Source organism: Choristoneura fumiferana, chromosome 9 (assembly GCF_025370935.1).
Source record: "Choristoneura fumiferana chromosome 9, NRCan_CFum_1, whole genome shotgun sequence".
NCBI lineage: Eukaryota > Metazoa > Arthropoda > Insecta > Lepidoptera > Tortricidae > Choristoneura > Choristoneura fumiferana.
The window spans coordinates 12,518,114-12,536,021 of NC_133480.1; the positions used below are offsets into that span (position 1 = coordinate 12,518,114).

Below are 17,908 nucleotides of genomic sequence, written 5' to 3' on the forward strand. Positions count from 1 at the left end.
CACCTACAATTAAAGATACATTGTGTCATTTTAACACAAACCAAAGAACTAAAGCTTACAAGTTCAGCTTTACAATCACAACACAGTGTGTCGATTTTACATCAGCTGAACGTATAAAGCTAACAAGTCCAGCTTTACAAACAACATGTAACTATGTATGTCGCTTTAACACCAATCTAAAGTATACAGCCAACATGTTCAGCTATTATCAAAAATACAATGTGTCGTTTTTACATCAGCCAAACGTATAAAGCAAACAAGTTCAGCTAGACAATCAAAAATAGTGTGTATTGTTAACACCAACCGTACATATAAAGCCAAGAGGTTAAGCTTTCCAATCATATATACAGTGTGTCGTGTGTTGTAACACGAGCCCAGCTCATTATCACCCGACTTTCTTCAGGCTGGTCGCGATCCCTTTCCCGATCTGTATGGTGTGTGCGTGCTGGCCATCTATTTTTATTCAGGATCGATGAGAGCGAGGGCTGCTATCATTCCAAATCGATTAGGGTACGATAGAAAATCTGAGTGCGATTTCAATTTAATTTAATTACATTTTTCAAAACGTATTGTGTACTCATCTTTGCTCGCGTAAATCAATAGGTCTGCAGTCGAAATGAAATTCTGTTTTTTTTAGGGTTCCGGAGCCAAAATGGCAAAAACGGAACCCTTATAGTTTCACCATGTCTGTCTGTCTGTCCGTCCGCGGCTTTGCTCAGGGACTATCAATGCTAGAAAGCTGTAATTTTGCACGGATATATAGGTAAACTATGCCGACAAAATGGTACAATAAAAAATTCAAAAAGTTTATTTTTAGGGTACCTCCCATAGACGTAAAGTGGGGGTGTTTTTTTTTCTCATCCAATCCTATAGTGTGGGGTATCATTGGATAGGTCTTTTAAAACTAAAAGGGATTTGCTAATACAATTTTTCGATTCAGTGGTATGTTTGCGAAATATTCAACCATCATCATCATCAGGAGACCCACTTGTTCGTTTGCCATCCAGTCGTATAAAAAAAAAAAATCATTATCATGTCAGCCGAAAGACGTCCACTGCTGGACATAGGCCTCCCCCAAGGCTCTCCACTCAGACCGGTCTTGTGCTTTCCGCGATCCCGCAATCTTAACCAGGTTGTCGCTCCATCTTGATGGAGGCCTACCGACAGCTCGACTCCCGGTCCGCGGACGCCATTCGAGAACCTTTTGACCCCATCGGCCATCAGTCCTGCGAGCAATGTGCCCCGCCCATTGCCACTTCAGTTTCGCAATGAAGAGCTATGTCGGTAACCTTAATTCTACTGCGGATATCATCATTTCTGATTCTATCCCGCAGAGAAACCCCGAGCATAGCCCTCTCCATAGTCCGAGATATTCAACTTTAAAGTGCAAATTTTCATTAAAATTGAGCGTCCCCCCCCCCCTCTAAAATCTAAACCGGTGGGTGGAAAATTTAAAAAAATTCAGGATGGTAGTAAGTATATCAAATTAACTTTCAAGGGAAACTATAACGGCTAAGTTTGCTTGAGAATTATAAGTAGTTTATGAGTAAATAGCAGCCTAAGGTATAAAATATACCTAAAAATATTACTTATTTTTTCTGTAATGGCTACGGAACCCTATTTCGGGCGTGTCTCACACGCTCTTGGCCGGTTTTTTATTTTATATTTGCGAGGTGTATGGACGACCTGTGTAAAGCCGCGGGTTCACTATAGACGTAGGCCACTTGTAACTGAAGTCGCCGACAGTCTATGGGGGAGGATCATGTCCAGCAGTAAACGTACTACGACTAATATAATGTTGCTGACTAAATTTCCACGAGAATTCCCAAAATTAACATCGCAGTTTTCATTTAAGTACATTGTACAAAAAACGTCCGTACAAAATTTTATTTTGTGTCTGCAACATTAAAGGGTTTTGAGATTTAGCATCCATGGACCCAGTGGGAACATTGGGATAAAGGTAACTTATCTGTTATTCCAGGGGTCCAGTTATCTCAATACCAATTTACATCGAAATTCTTGCATCGGTTTTAGCGCAAATAATAAACATACATACATACGCACACATAATCACAAACTTTCGCATTGGGATCGCGTGGGATACAGCCCAAGTCCTTTCATTCTGAGGGAATATCTGTGTCCAAAATTGGAACGTGTTTAAATCAGAAATGATGAAATGCTCTGATTGGTCGATTTTCCACTTCGCTTTCATTGGATTATAAAATGGCTCTTGGCAATTTGATAAAACCAACATTTTATATTCAAACCTAGAAAACGATTTTCCACAGAAGCGGTATTTTATAAGAAACATGCATCAATCTTAATATGATCTTATATTTTCAAAGCATTGAGTAGTCAAAACATCCTGAAGAATAACAGATTATGAAAATTGAGATTACAATAACTTCTTTTTCAGATCCTGGCTTTTCCCAACATGATTAATTTCCCAACTGTTTCTTGGAATATTTTTCTGAAACTGTAGATTTTTTAGGATAATATTTTACTACCCTGTAGAACTCTATTACAGCTAGGTTATAGGTTAAATGAGTTATATAACAAACCTGAAGTATTACAATACAATACAATACAAAGACTCTTTATTGTACACCAGACATAGTAAGCGATACAGAAAACAGATACACAGAGAAAAAAAAATTACAAGGTGAGCAATAGGCGGCCTTATCGCTTAAGAGCGATCTCTTCCAGGCAACCTATTAATTAATCACTAGCCGTTACCCGCGACTCCGTCCGCTTAGAATCCGGTTATCGCTATCCCGCGTAAACTATGTAATTTTCCGGGATAAAAACTATCCTACGCCCTTCCCCGGGACTCAAACTATTTGTATACCAAATTTCATCTAAATCGGTTCAGCGGTTTAGACGTAATGAAGTCACACAAACAAACAGACTTGCAAACTTTCGAATTTATAATATTAGTGGGATGTGGGATTCATTGAGAGAACCCTTATTCAAGCTTTATGCTACTTTAAAGCGAAGTATATTAATCATATTCACTAATCTAAATACCGTTATTTTGAATAGATAAAAATATAATAGGATTAGTTAGTTATATTGGATAGTTAAAAAACTAGGATTTTCTAAACTAGTATTGTTTACGCTCAAACAAACCTAAGAAAAACAAAAAAAAGTGTTGCTCTAAAAGACCTTTTATTTTCCCATTTTATAGTGTTGCCATTTGTTGATTGAACGGAATTGGGAAAAGGGAGAGGAGGAAGCGATAAATAGGTTTGATTACACTCCACGACACAGAATATCAATTGAAAACGCCTCTTTCTCTGTTAACGAACATTCTGATAACCTGTCGGTTCTAATTTATATAACAATCCCCGAGAACAGTTTTGAGTTCTCACAGAATTGAAATAAGGTTCAAGTGAGGTTGTTAATTGAAATCGATTGTGGTTTTAAAGCATTTTGATGGAGATAAAGGCACTTATTTGAACGTTTTCGGGTCAAAAAATTCAAGAATCCTTATTTATATGTTGTTTGTTTGCGATAAGAACATTCGAAAGGTGAATTATTGCATAAAAGATCGAATACGGATCACAAAGATGTAGGTATGAATTCAAATTTTATTTGAATAACAAGGTATTTAGGTATAGTACTCTGTACAGCTTTAATCTTCCAGTATTGAGGAATACATTTCCTTATCATTCAACCTTTTCATAATGTTATATAAAACAGCCAGGAAAAGCAAATGTAAATAAACCAATAAAACTGGCGCAATTTCGACCAATAACACGTCGGGAATTATTACCAATCACAACACGGCCTTGACTCTGAAGTAATACAATAACTTCTTAATATTTGTTTTGGAGAGCTGCTTCTTCATCGGCTATGTATTTAAGATAGTTGACATCAAGGTCGAAAGATGAAGTATAATCTAGTATGTTTTTTTGACAACTTGTATTGTTTAGTTTGCAGATTTGTTAGGGTAGACACCTTTTTTTATTTAGCTTATCGTTAAAAGCGTCTTGTACCTCATTATAGAGATATTAGACGTATTTGCTCAGGATGCAGACCGTGGGTATCTTTGGTTCACTCTCAAAGACACAAACTAACTATTTTTACTGAAATTACGTCGTGGAAAAGGTAACTTGTTGAGTTGATAATTATGAACTTCCACAAAGTAACATCTTCAATAGTTTATATTCATAAAAAAAAATACTGAAGGTGAAATCAATCATGAACAGAATAAAATATATAATAGTAAACCAAATTACGATCTATTCGACTGGAAGTGAATTAAAATTAACTTGCAAGATTTGAAGGGAACAAACAAATTTATATACAAAGTGAAATTAAACAAAAGCTTGTAAAAATTAGTGAGATCAATAAGGAGATCAAAACTTGCGTACCTACTGGCCACTAATGTTGCCAACTTTTGCTAGGTACCGATTCTATTATGTTATGTATTATGTACCTTGGGACAGGGAGACAATGAAGCTGTCTAGGTGCTCATAAACATCTACGTCTGTACATAGACACGAGTATGGCCATAAATAATCTAGTGTGTTCTTATATTTCTAACCACCTTAATAGTGCCTATATTTATAACAAGGACTGCACGAAGGATACATTTTTTATTTATTTAACCAAATAAAAAAAGCTAAAATTAATGTAAATTTATTAAAAAATACTTAATGCTGTATTGCGCTGTACACTGACATTTGCAATAGCTATAGGTAAATAAGTTTTCATTTTCAGTCTGAAAGTTTCTTTAGCAATTTAAACATAAATTTAATTCGGTTACTTCGCTATTCTATAATACAGAAAGTTTAGAAACTGCGTTATTTCCGAATGTATAAGCCCATCATTTTCAATTCTATAAATCTCTGCTATAATATTTTGAATCACTATTAATTTCATGTTATTATTTTAGCTAAAATTATGATTTCATAATTAGCGAATTTTAGTTTCATTTTATTATGTTAAGGTGGTGTATGGACTTTCTTTTTTCGAGTCCAAGGGACAAGGATAACTTAGAAATACCATATCGCTAAAGAACTCGACGCGTACAAAATCGCTGAACTAATGTCGTCCAGTTTGACGAGTACGATGTCTAGAAAGAGGGGTGTTATAAGTTTGACCGCTATGTGTGTCTGTGTGTACACCGTAGCTCTTAAATTCCAACCTTTTTGTTGGTTATAATTATTTGCTTCTTTTAAACAGCCCACCCGGTAAATTATGTAATAGGTACTTAACGTATCAGTACCTACATAAAACTCATTCTCAACTGTCAAAACATCCAAGTTAATCCTCACAAGCAGTTCTTATCTGAACAAAACAACTCATTAAAATAATAATTACGAAACTTGCGAACAATTCAAATTTGTCAGCAGCGAAAAGAAAACGATTTTAACTGCCGCTCTTACATAGTAAATTACTAATGACAAACACATGTTTCATCACGTGCTAAAATATGCAGGGGGTTAAAATTTAATACACTCTCCAATCCATTCTCCATCTCCAACTCCAATTTAACCATGACCAAGCACGCGATTAACGCGAGTTGGTTAACAGAATCATTTCTCTTAGTGAGTCGACCGCTGTCATCATTGTTTAATGTAAAATTCAAACGACTTTCGTTAAACAATACACGATATTAATTAAGCAATGATTCAATAAATTTATTGAAATGATTTTAATGATTCAATAGCTCTTGCCATAAACACGATACGAAATCGCGTTGTGCTATGAGGCGGCATCGTATAGATTTATTAAGAGACTCAAAACAAAACTGATTAAATATTAGTAGAACATTTGCAGTCGGAAGCGATGTTTTTTCCGTTTTGTAACTAAAATTGTTTACGAAGTCAGAAGCTGTTGAGTTCTTGACACTGGATTTGGTAATAAGAGGTCGTCACTTTCAGAGCTTCCGATAACGTGTACCTAACTGTTTCGCTTATATAACTAACTGTTTCCTAATCACTACAATCTGGATGTCTTCAAATCTAGGGCGCATGGACATAAGTATATTAAGCCTTTTGAATACACCTTCTGGACCGAAAGAAAAACGAGTTGATCAGACAGAAGACTAAAGCGAATAACAGAAATAGAACGCAGAAAGTGGAGATGGGCAGGACATATTGCTAGAATGGACCACAGTCGTTGGGCGAGAAGAGTCCTGGAGTGGAGACCCCGTGCTAACACCACCAAAAAGATGGACAGACGATATCCGGCAACAAGCTGGCGTAAACTGGATGCGAGTGGCAATGGATAGGCAAGACTGGAAAAGTAGAGAGGAGGCCTATGCATGTCCGATGTGGCGCTTTGAGGGCTGTTATAGATAGATAGGTATTAAGCAAGCTTACTCAACCTTACTTAGTCCACGCCTCCGCTTACCATCAGGGGTGATTGCGGTCGCAAGCCTATGACTGTAAAAAAAGTATACATCGTAGATTCGTCGGTTGACAGGCCCGATTAAGAATTAAGTGTCATAACGCACACGTGCGTCCAAATTCTTGCTAAAATCATGAAAGTCCTGAACAAAAGTAATAATACTAAATGATATTAGACCGGATAACTCACGGCTTAAATCGAGTTTAATCGAGTAATTAAGTACGGGTGTTGCGGCAGCCGCCGCGCGTTGAATTAGCCCGAAACATATCGAGCTAAACTCGATTTAAGACGTGAGTTATCCGGTTAGATATCATTTAATATGAGAGAGTCTCACGGTAGTTTCATGTTCAAAAAAGTCATAATAACGCATGTGTATTAGTTTTCAAAGTATCGGCCAGCCACGACTAGAGCGCGTTTTCTCTATTCATTACGTGCGATGTCAAATAACATTAACAGGTTATGAACTAAGCCCCGCAATGAATAGAGAAGCTCACCACGTCACTAATTTACATAATAGATCGAGTCTATTCGCAAGGTTGTATTTATTCTAATGTCAAATATAAAGACGGTGGTCAAAATGGTCACCAAATTACTAGGTAACTTTATGGACAACGAATGATATTATCGTATTGTATCATGCCACTAAATACGTTTGTTGCGGGTGCGAGCTAGATGGAGATATCATTAATGGATACATTTTTAAGGATTCTTGTAGGTTATCGAACCTCTCCTTTCACAAAGAATCACGAAGTTGGATAATAAATAATTAGTAACTTACTTAAGTATTTCTTGATTATGTACAAACAAGTAGGGGTAAAATGGGCACATGCAAGGTTTTTTTATAGTGTTTACATGTATGTGTAAATAAAAAATTTAACATCAGGTGCTGCAGCTTCCAACTAATTGAATAGTCTTAAGTAGCCATCATGTCACGAAAAGTAAGTCTAAATCAGCCGCAAAAAAGGCAGGATATCAAAAAGTTATTTGGTAAATTACTTTACCGGTTATTGCTATTATTATACCGAAACCCAGTCTTAACCTTTTATGATATTCGAGCCTATTTAAATAATAAAGCTGGATTAAACACGATAAATTATGGTTCAAAAAGTCTGCTGCAATAATCCCCATACATCAAATGAATGGAACATTTAACCTTTTTTAACCTTTTTGCTTTTGAAATAAATACTGACTTTATGGCCGGTGTAAAGCTACTTCCATAAGCACCAGAAGTTTATTTATTCATCAATTTCTGAAAGTATTGCTTTACGTTTATTTTTTCATCTAAGTGTAAGTAATACTTTTTCGTAAGTAAATACATTATTTTCGCGTCAGTAGAATTCGCGCTAGTCTTCCGTAAAACGAGATAAATTATGTTAGACTCACGTAACAAAATAATGTTATTCAATTCTTCGCTAAAAGAAAATATCTACCGTAAAAAGTTTGCCAGAAAACGCTAACTCCGGCAAAAATCACGAATATATTGCTGCGTCTATAACCGTTTAAACAATTTATTTGCGTCATCAGATTATTATCTATGGGGTAAAACACTGAAAGGAGTCCGGTTATAAAACATAATAGGCCCTTAACTATGTGGGTGGTTTAAAAAAGCTGTGATCATTCTGTGAACGAGCAACGTGCTCAACCATACAAAGCCAGGCATCTACTCAACAATGTAAAAACCTGTAAACATGCTATTTTTCTTCGTCTGTGCATTCGTTTTACATCCAAATCTTACCACGGACGGCAAACGCATTACTTTATTTTTAGTGGCCATCAACTATTATTGATAATATAGATCAAATTTTTACACTTCACTGCACATTATTTTTGTTTTTCGGATGTTTTGTTTTGTTCGTTTGTTTTCCGCGAGAGCAGGACGCGACGCGCGGGAGTCTGTTTCGAGCCGCAGCCGACGTTCGACTGAAGCACTGGATGATCGTAATGTTCTGTTAGGATTCCACGCAGCGAACGGATTGTCTCCAAACTTGTTAATTAGTCGAGTTAGCTAAAACGAGGCCTATTTAGCTTTTGAAAGCGTGAAAAAGCGTAAGTAATCGAGTTTTGCAATTTCTACGAATTTTCAAATCTTGCTTTGCCTTTTATTTGATTTAATATTAAGAAAAGTGTGATAACTTTTGACTTTTTTGACTGCTATTTTTTGTAATAGTTGAAAAGTTTCGTTCTCGTTTAAGTTTGGAAAAGTAGTTATTTTTTGCGACTATATTAGTTCGACAACTTTGATATGAGTTTAGCGATGCTCTCTGATTTGACTTTGTAACTAAGTTAAAAAATATAAAATGAAACAATTTCTTTTTTTCTGAATCTCAAATCCAATCTCGCGCCCGACAGAACTTTAAGGGCTGTTTCACCGCTCATTGATTAAGTTTATTTGACGGATAGATGTGAAAGTCTCCAAACAACAAGAAGAGAACAAAACAAAACAACCAGAGACGGCATCACATCTATCCGTTAAATAAACTTAATCAATGGGTGGTGAAACAGGGAGTAAATGTTCTGAATAATAAATATCACTTGTGTGTGTGTCTCATAAGTCATAACGAAATACTGACAAATTAAATAACATATTTGTATTAATTTTGTGTCAGTGAACATAAGTTGTTGTGTATTTGGATGTTTTAAATATTACGAGTAGATATGTCTTAAACTAAATAAAACCGGCCAAGAGCGTGTCGGACACGCCCGAAATAGGGTTCCGTACCCATCACGAAAAAATTAAGTAATATTTTTCTAAGGATTTTATATCTTTTACGAAATATTCCAAGCTTAGGTATATTTTATACCTTAGGCTGCTATTCACTCTTAAACTGCTAATAATTGTGAAGAAAACTTAACCGTTATAGTTTTTCTTGTAAGTTTGATATACTTACTACCATCCTGAATTTTTTCAAATTTTTCCACCCACCGGTTTAGATTTTAGAGAGTGGGGGGAGGGGGGGACGCTCGATTTTAAAATTTGCACTTTAAAGTTGAATATTTTGCAAACAAATCACTAAATCGAAGTTTTAGCAACCCCCTAATGGTTTTAAAAGACTTATCCAACGATACCCCACACCATAAGATTGGATGAGAAAAAAAACACCCCCACTTTACGTCTATGGGAGGTACTGTAATTTTTTTTTATTGTACCATTTTGTCGGCATAGTTTACATATATATCCGTGCAAAATTACAGTTTTCTAGCATTGATAGTCTCTGAGCAAAGCCGCGGACGGACAGACATACAGACAGACATGGCGAAACTATAAGGGTTCCGTTTTTGCTATTTTGGCTACGGAACCCTAAAAAGCACTAGACATTTTGACTACTTACATTAATATTTAGATAGTGCAAAATATTATGAAATTTTGTCGATTAGTTTTTTTTTATATATAAATAGTATTTGGTAAAAAGGCTTTTTTATAAATTGCACTGTCGGACGAAAAAGGTTTCCAGAAAATAAATGAGTTAGCCGCATATTAAATACGTTTTCGCCGCTTCCCTATTGCTCAGACGTCGGCAAGATGATCGATGCGGTTATTGGCAGATGGTGTAACTAATAGAATTCGCTATTTATGTTGCATTAATTCATAAATATGTGCGATATTATTACTAACCGCTGTCACAGCTTAAATAGACATAGGGATAAAAACCGGCTGCAAGGGAACGAAAATTGGTCATATTAAATTATAAGTTTTAATCAATGATATTACATATAAACAGCCTTGTAAAGGTTTTTAGTTAGAATTTTTAGGTTTATACCGGGTGTTGCCTGTAATACGAGCAAATAATTCAAACATAGATTGTACTCGTCAAACTGAATAACATTAGTTCAGCGACTTTTAAAAATAATGAATTCTTTAGATTTTCCCGTTTTCATACAAATTAAATAGTGTTATCAATGTACGCCATCCTAGAATCTAACTGACGTCGCCTGTCACGCTACAAACATCAAGCATTTTGCTTTACATTGCTGCTTCGAATAAACTTATAAACTAGAAAGTGTAATAAAAATATAAAAACTAATTATTTTTAAAAGTCGCTGAACTAATGTTGTTCAGTTTGACGAGTACGATCTACTTATGTTTTAATTATTTGCTCGTATTACAGGTCGTCAATCAATGTATACAAACATTTTATCAAATAAATTTGAAAAATCCTTCAAAGCTCGCTACTGCGGCTCGAACTACCAACTATACCTTCCCAGAAATCGACCAATGCATGCCAATGACAAATTAGCAACATTAAGATTGTTTTTTTTTAATCTTTATTGTATTTTTTATTTCAATTCCAAATTTTTTCTTACTTTTACGGTCATCCCGTAAAACCCATATCACTACTTTTTTAATTCGACGTTATGGCAAATTAAATCCAATTTCAAATCCATAAAGCACAAAATTTACTATTTTGTTTTAAGCAAAAAAAATGCCACACATACATAGCAGATTGTTGAGGAGGAGTTTTTTATTTTTAAATACACTGGCCACTCAGAACGGACCATTTAACAGTATGTCACAAAAAATGTAATAAAATGGGCGGGAGTGATGACACTATTTACCGGCTCGGATGATACCGACATGGAAATACCGACCCGACATTAGTCTACGCGAACATACAAACTCGTGTCAAACTGACATGAGTTTCTATGGGCGTGTACAAGAAAACTCGGGTCGGTATTTACATGTCGATTATTGAGGTAAAGAGTGTCACACGGCGGGAGCGGAGCAACGCATTCTTTGGATTGTTATTTTTTTTTTTTTTGATAAATGTTTTTTTATTTCCTCGCAGTGCTCGTGAAAAGTACAATGTTTAGTCTCGGTTAAAAGCGCAATAGATGAACTCGTATTATCGAAGGCCTCCCCTTCGGGTCGGCCTTTAAACTAACTCCTTCATCTATTGCTTACTTTCCAGCCTCTACAAGATGTACTATTGCTCAAATCTGTCGTTCCGTTTTGAAGACACTATACAGGACATGAGTTGACGCCTGCAACTTTGTCTGCAAAGAACACTTTATCACTATCGCGCAGAACTTACAATTTTCCGGAATAAAATGTATCCTATGTGCTTCTTATGGTGTTAAATTATATCCATATCAAATTGCGCCATGATCAGCGAAATGATTTAGGCGTGGAAGCATAGAAAAAAACAAGTCACATTCACATTTGTAATATTCATTATTAGCTTATTGCCCGCAATTTGTTTTTGTTCTACGAAGTTCTTTTATAGCCCTCCCTCGTGAATTAAGTATACACTTTTCCGAGATGAGACTAGGTTCATACCAAATTTAATCACGAATTTAGATAACATTTAATTTACAATGCTTACACACTTACATACATATTTACATACAACATTAAAATATTCGATATCAGTAATAAGAAGAAAAAACAATATAAAATCTTGAAGCATAAATACAACGTTATAATCACAAACTTAAAGAGTAGGTAGTTTAGTTAGTAAAGACCTAAATAAACATTTTCATAAGATGATTAAAATAATAAGACTTGTTTTCCTTATAAAGTAAATTAGCACGCAAAGTGATCACTACATGATCACTACTTTTTTAATTCGAAATGACGTAACAACCATTACTGATTCGATTGCGGGTAGAAAATAAATGAAACATTATAATTACAATCTGGCAGTTAATGCTAAACTTAAATTTCGTTTCAAAAGCCATCAGATTCTTCATCTTTAAGCATAAAAGAGTAAAAAACAAACAAACACTCAAATTACCATTTACACAGTATTAGTTGGGGTTAGGAAGTAAGAAAAGATATTCAAAGAATGCTTTACTAGCTCTGTGTCCCTGGTACTCAGGGAACCGCAGGGCAACGCACTCAACGCCGATAGAGCGTAGCTAAGAGGTGACTGCGGTGGGGATTTGAGGGGGGGGGTCCTTACGGTGCCGGTTTCGCTGCTGAGCAAATTACATTAACGGGCACATTACGGGGCGATTATTGAGGCAAAGTTATACAGAAAGCGGGTGTTACCGGTAATTCAATACCCGCTTCGATGGTACTTGATTATTACTTTAATTATCATCAGCATAAAATACAATACAATACAATGACTCTTTATTGTACACCAGAAATAGTAAACGATACAGGAAACAGGTAGGTACATAAGAGAGAAAATATTAGAACATAACCGCAGTTGAACTAAGGTTACCGACATAGCCCGAAGAATTGCGAAACTGAAGAGGCAGTGGGCGGGGTACATGGCGATGGGGTCAGAAGGTTCTCGAATGGCGTCCGCAGACCGGGAGACGAGCTGTCGGTAGGCCTCCAACAAGATGGAGTGACGACCTGGTTAAGATCGCGCGATCGCGTTGGATGCGGAAAGCACAAGACCGGTCTGAGTGGTGAGCCTTGGGGGAGGTCTATGTCCAGCAGTGGACGTCTTTCGGCTGACATGATGATGATGATCAGACATAGGACGGCCACTTTTGGATATAGGCTTCACCTATAGACCTCCAGTCGCTTAGATTGGACGCGGCCTGCATCCACCTTGAACCTGTGGTTTTAACCAGGTCATTCGTCCATCTCGTACGTCCTAGGCTGCGCTTGCCGATCCGCAATCCGATTATTATTTTAATCGTTACGTATTTATGTGACTGATACATAATGCCTAATTATGTACAGTCGCATACATTATTTTATCTGTATGCAATATCATACAATAAGTTTTCTACAATATGTACAGTCAAGTTCATAAACTTGTGAGCAAAAATTCGATCAAAAATATCTGAACACGACTCTATTTTTAACGGCGCAGAAGCGTGTTCATATATTTTTGATCAAATTTTTGCTCACAAGTTTATGAACTCGACTGTACAGATATATGCCTCCATTTCCGAGTTAGTGGTTTTTATTTGTAGCATAAAACTTATGTTTCGAATTCGAAACAAATGATTGACAGTAACAGGTATAGTTTTTAATCCATTAAAAAATCTAGGCTTGAGTCGATTTTGATTCTCAAATCGATTGTAATATTCAGATTAAAAAAAATATGGAACAATAATTTTATTATTTAATTAAATATAAACTTATAGAAAATACAATCATACACCCAAGAAATAAATACTACTAAATAATAAATCTACTAGCTAACTTAAATAATATTTTTATATTATAAAAAAGACCGCCTCGAATCGTTCCTGGCGCAAAGGTGCCCAACACGCTTGCCGCGTTGCCGCGTTGAACGGTAATTAAATTACAAATCGACTATTTCGATTATCGCAACCAAACATGATAACTTTTTTAAGAAGATGTTCGAAATTTTAATTAAATTAAATTGTCGCTTACCGACATTTTAATGTAAACATTAAGATGCAACCACAGATTAGAAGTTTATTAGTATAGGTCATTTGCTTATCGTCTCTGAACATAATTATTATAGGGAAGTTATGATATGGATGTAGATAAATGTTATTATTTAAACGTAAAAAAAGTTAGGTATGCTTCTTCTACAGGATCCGCTTTGAGAGCAAATAAATTTACCAAGCACTTTTATATTCATAGCAAAATAATTCCTTACTGCGAACATTATCATTCAATAAAACATCGCTCACACAACTTCCATTCATACAACGAAATCATTTCGTAGGATTTGTTGTGCGATTCTAGTTACAGGAACATGGCGGCCATTGCAGTATGAATCTTAATGTACTGACGCGTAGTACTATACCCGTGTAGCAGTGTCGTAGCAAGTGCTACGGCGTAGCAGCTGGCGTAGACAATGAATTTTGCAGAAGTATGGATAATCATGTTACGAGTAAGTAAGGCTTTATGCAACTCGTTTTCAAGATACTAAGGGTTGCATTTTTTCAACTTTCAACTGTTCTTTATTCGCTTTATATTTATGACTCTCATCACTGCCTGTTCTTATGTGAAATATAGGTACAGATAAAGTGCATAATGTTTTTCCAGTTAAGTACCTATCGTATAGCCGTTTCGAGATTTGACACTAATTCCAATTTAGATCTTTCGGGCTCCAAGCCAACCTTACCTGCTCGTGGTGCACCCTACCCAACAACAAACAAGGCTCTAGCGAACCACCCACTAGATGTCATGTAGGAATAGGAAAGGGGAGGCTTTTGCCCTGCAGTGGTACACATTATAAGCCAATAAAAAAAAAGTTACATGTCAACGTATGTGAAAGTGTCACTCATTTAATACAATAAATTGTTTGACACATTGCTTCGGGTGCCGTCGTGTTTCGACTTTTCCCTATGGACATATATTATACACTATATATGTATCTATGACGCCTTTCCTTTTTATTATTCATAAATGCCACAATAGGTAAAGGAACAACAAATAAAAGTTATAAAAGCCTGTACGAAAAAGATGGTAAAACTTTACAATCTCATTCTTGTTGAGTCTGTTTTTAATGCGGATTCAGGAAGGTAGCAAAAGGCGACAGCCGATGAAAATTCTCTTATTAGGAAGTTTGTTGCCCCGAAATGCAACATTTATTTTTATGAGCACAGTAATACGTGGATTTCATTATAGCTTCATTTCACGCAAGATTAAAAAACATCAACTCAAAATATTTTTAAATTCTAATATAATCATTGATACCAAAATGTCTTCTTTGAGTGTTTTTTTAACTACGATAAATACACTAAATAATTTAGATCCTAAAAAAGGTGGTAACACACGTCATCCTGCTTCCTACTTAATATTATAAATGCAAAAGTTTGTAAGTCTATTTGTTTGTTTGTTACTTCATCACGTCTAAAACACTGAACCGATTTTAATGAAATTCGGTATATAGAGAGTTTGAATCCTAGGGAAGGACATAGGAAACTTTTTATCCCGGAAAATTGCATAGTCCCCGCGAGATAGCGATAAACGATTTTTGCGCGGACGGAGTCACGGGTAACGGCTAGTGTGTAACTATTGTAACTTTAATTGAATTAATAACAAAAATATTTTTTAGCTCAGTCTGAAACCAATCGTCAATCATCACTACAGTTAATTGTTTAAAATGGGTTAATGCGGCAATGAGGGCTATTGTTTTTTGTCTCACTAGATGGCGCACTGTTGCGTGAGGTTTTTAAGTGTGGCTTTCAGAGTCTGTTATTACGGGCGTTAAAACAAAGTTTAGATTAAAATCACATTTAAAACACCTTAAAACCGTACCATAAAAATATCCAGCAACCACAGTGTTGCTTAGTCCCGTTTTGTTCGGAAAAAAGGGAGGACAAAAGTTTCCGAAAGACAAAACTGTCTCAAAACACAGACATTCATTGCTCCGTAACACATAATTGCCATAATTAATTTCAGGTTATGCAAAATATTCACAAAAAAAATCTTATTATAAATAAACCCGCGTAGCTCACCCAAAAACTATGAGATTTGACATTTCGGAGACCTCACGCTACACTAGCGCCTCTAGCGGTGAATTCATTCGCGATAGCCCTCATTGTATTTCAATTCAATTTTGCAAAAAAAAATTTTGCTGACTGTACTTGGATTGGCATTTAACCTACATTATGTTTACGAAATTATCCGACAGCTGAAAATGGATCAAAATTAGCTTGAGATTGAGAGCCAAACAAATAAATATACCAAGTGATAATAAATAAAAGCTTGTGACAAAAAGGTAATACAATAAGATACTTAAAAAAACAATAAAATATCTATTAAGCAATATTATTTCCAAAAGCTGTAATTCCTCCCCCTTCCAGCACTATTACACAGAACTTCTTTTTTGTTTCGGTTGTTAATTTCATGTTTCCTTTTACCCCGCGTACCTAATGGTGTTGTACACTTGGCAAGTGAGTGTATAAAAGTTATAATAATTATGTTTATGTACTAATGTTAATGTCTTTCAAAGCCACAAAATAAATAATATGTTTCATAGTTTACAAATTATCTTTTTATGTAGTCCTATGTATAGTAATAAAACTGTGTAGTAGCGGTCGGTAGCGGTCGGGTAATCTTTGTAGCGGTCCGAGGGTCACCAACGGTGCTGGCTGAAAATCAGCGCTGGAGTGTTTATTATTAACGCTTCAGCATTATGCTGAGCCAGTGTCCGATTCACAACCGCAATGACACATACTTTCCTACGTGTTGTCTATTTGTACTTAATACTATTGTTGTGTCTTGTGTTGTGTTTTCTTTCTTTCTTTCTTTCTATTTTATCGAACTGGCGAGTACCCGTAATTCTACCATGCTACTTATTTTATAATTGCTAGTTTGTGAGCGTCTCTTTTTTTTGTATTCGACTGGATGGAAAACGAGCAAGTGGCTCCTGTCCTGATGGTAAGTGATAACCACCGCCCATAGACACCTGCAACACCAGAGGGATTGCACATGCGTTGCCAACCTAGAGATAGGGATACCTCAATTTAATCGACTCTCACTTTAGCACTCTGCACTTTACTAGAGACAATATCTGCTGCAATGTCACAGAAAATCCGAAGTAATTAAAAATATCGTGGTATCGTTTTATTAAATATTGGAATCACAGTCCAGACAATATGTTTAATCCTTGTAAATCTCTGTTTTTTCTTATTTGTAACATTACACGAATGCGCCAATTGGTACTCGCCTTTACATTCTAAAAGCTTTAATGGTGCCCCATACAATGTTTGCATTGAACTTCCGTCTCTTTCCCCCTCGACCACCTTTACTGCTGAGTGTTTACACTCTCAGGGTGTTAAAACAACAAAGAAACGAACTTTCACTAGAACTCTTTCCTTTTGTCGGCATTTAAGGGATATCTTCAAACAGACGGCTAAATAATGCCTAAGTAATGTTTGTTTTAACTAAACTATACTGTAGATAACACTCATTTGCGGCTGCAAGAACTGTGTCTTAAGGGAGAGATAAGGAATTACGAACGAGAGTCTATTAGAAGCCCGAAGTCGTAGACTAAAGCATGATCCACCAATCGGCTGGAATCGGATCGGATCGGAAAAAACAGAATGGATGCGGCGACAGCCGAACGTCTTGCACCGCATCGCGGCATCGGATCGGAAAGAATATGAACGGATGCGATGACCACCGATCGCGTCCAGTAGGATGTTGACGCATACGATCGGTTTCCCCGCACCGTCGCTAATGAATGGTGCCACCCCGCTATGGCTTCGAGCGCGAATTCCGTTCGGATTCGATGACAGGCGAAAGAATCCAATCGAATATGATGACAAGTGATCCGTGAATCCGATGTCGCGTTACATACAGCATACTTTCAGCTACGATCGCGTGTCGTGAAAAACTTTTGGAAAACGCTTGCGATGAAACTGTTGCGTGCGCCTTGGTAATATAGACGTTATTTAAATACTGTATTATTTATTTATTTATTAAAATTACATTTGTACCCTTACAGCTAAAGCCAAACCGGCACAAACTTTCAATACCTAAGATAATCTAGGTGAGTTACGCTATAGAGCTCGCAGGCAACTGATCTTCCGGCACTCTCTTGCGCACGGTCATCAGGCGCCCTACAGTGCTCGCAAACAAGTCTAGGTGCGGCGCCGCCGCGAGCACGGAGTTGAGCAGCGCGAGCGCGCGCGCAACCGGCGCCTGCGCGTGCGC

The 17,908-nt window shown here is 36.4% G+C and overlaps 1 protein-coding gene across 11 annotated transcripts in view; it reads right to left on the reverse strand.

The window, feature by feature from the left end:
- Cngl (Cyclic nucleotide-gated ion channel-like) overlaps positions 1–17,908 on the reverse strand; it is a 489,773-nt gene that overhangs the window by 118,307 nt on the left and 353,558 nt on the right. For 2 of the 11 annotated variants that reach the window (XM_074092450.1, XM_074092445.1), the window contains exon 1: positions 8,096–8,257. The exons of the other annotated variants lie outside the window; for them this stretch is intronic. In XM_074092450.1, the coding sequence (XP_073948551.1) occupies positions 8,096–8,134 (39 nt within the window). In that variant the 5' untranslated portion in view covers positions 8,135–8,257. Of the gene's footprint in view, positions 1–8,095; positions 8,258–17,908 lie in introns of those variants that run through there. 11 annotated transcript variants of the gene reach the window in all.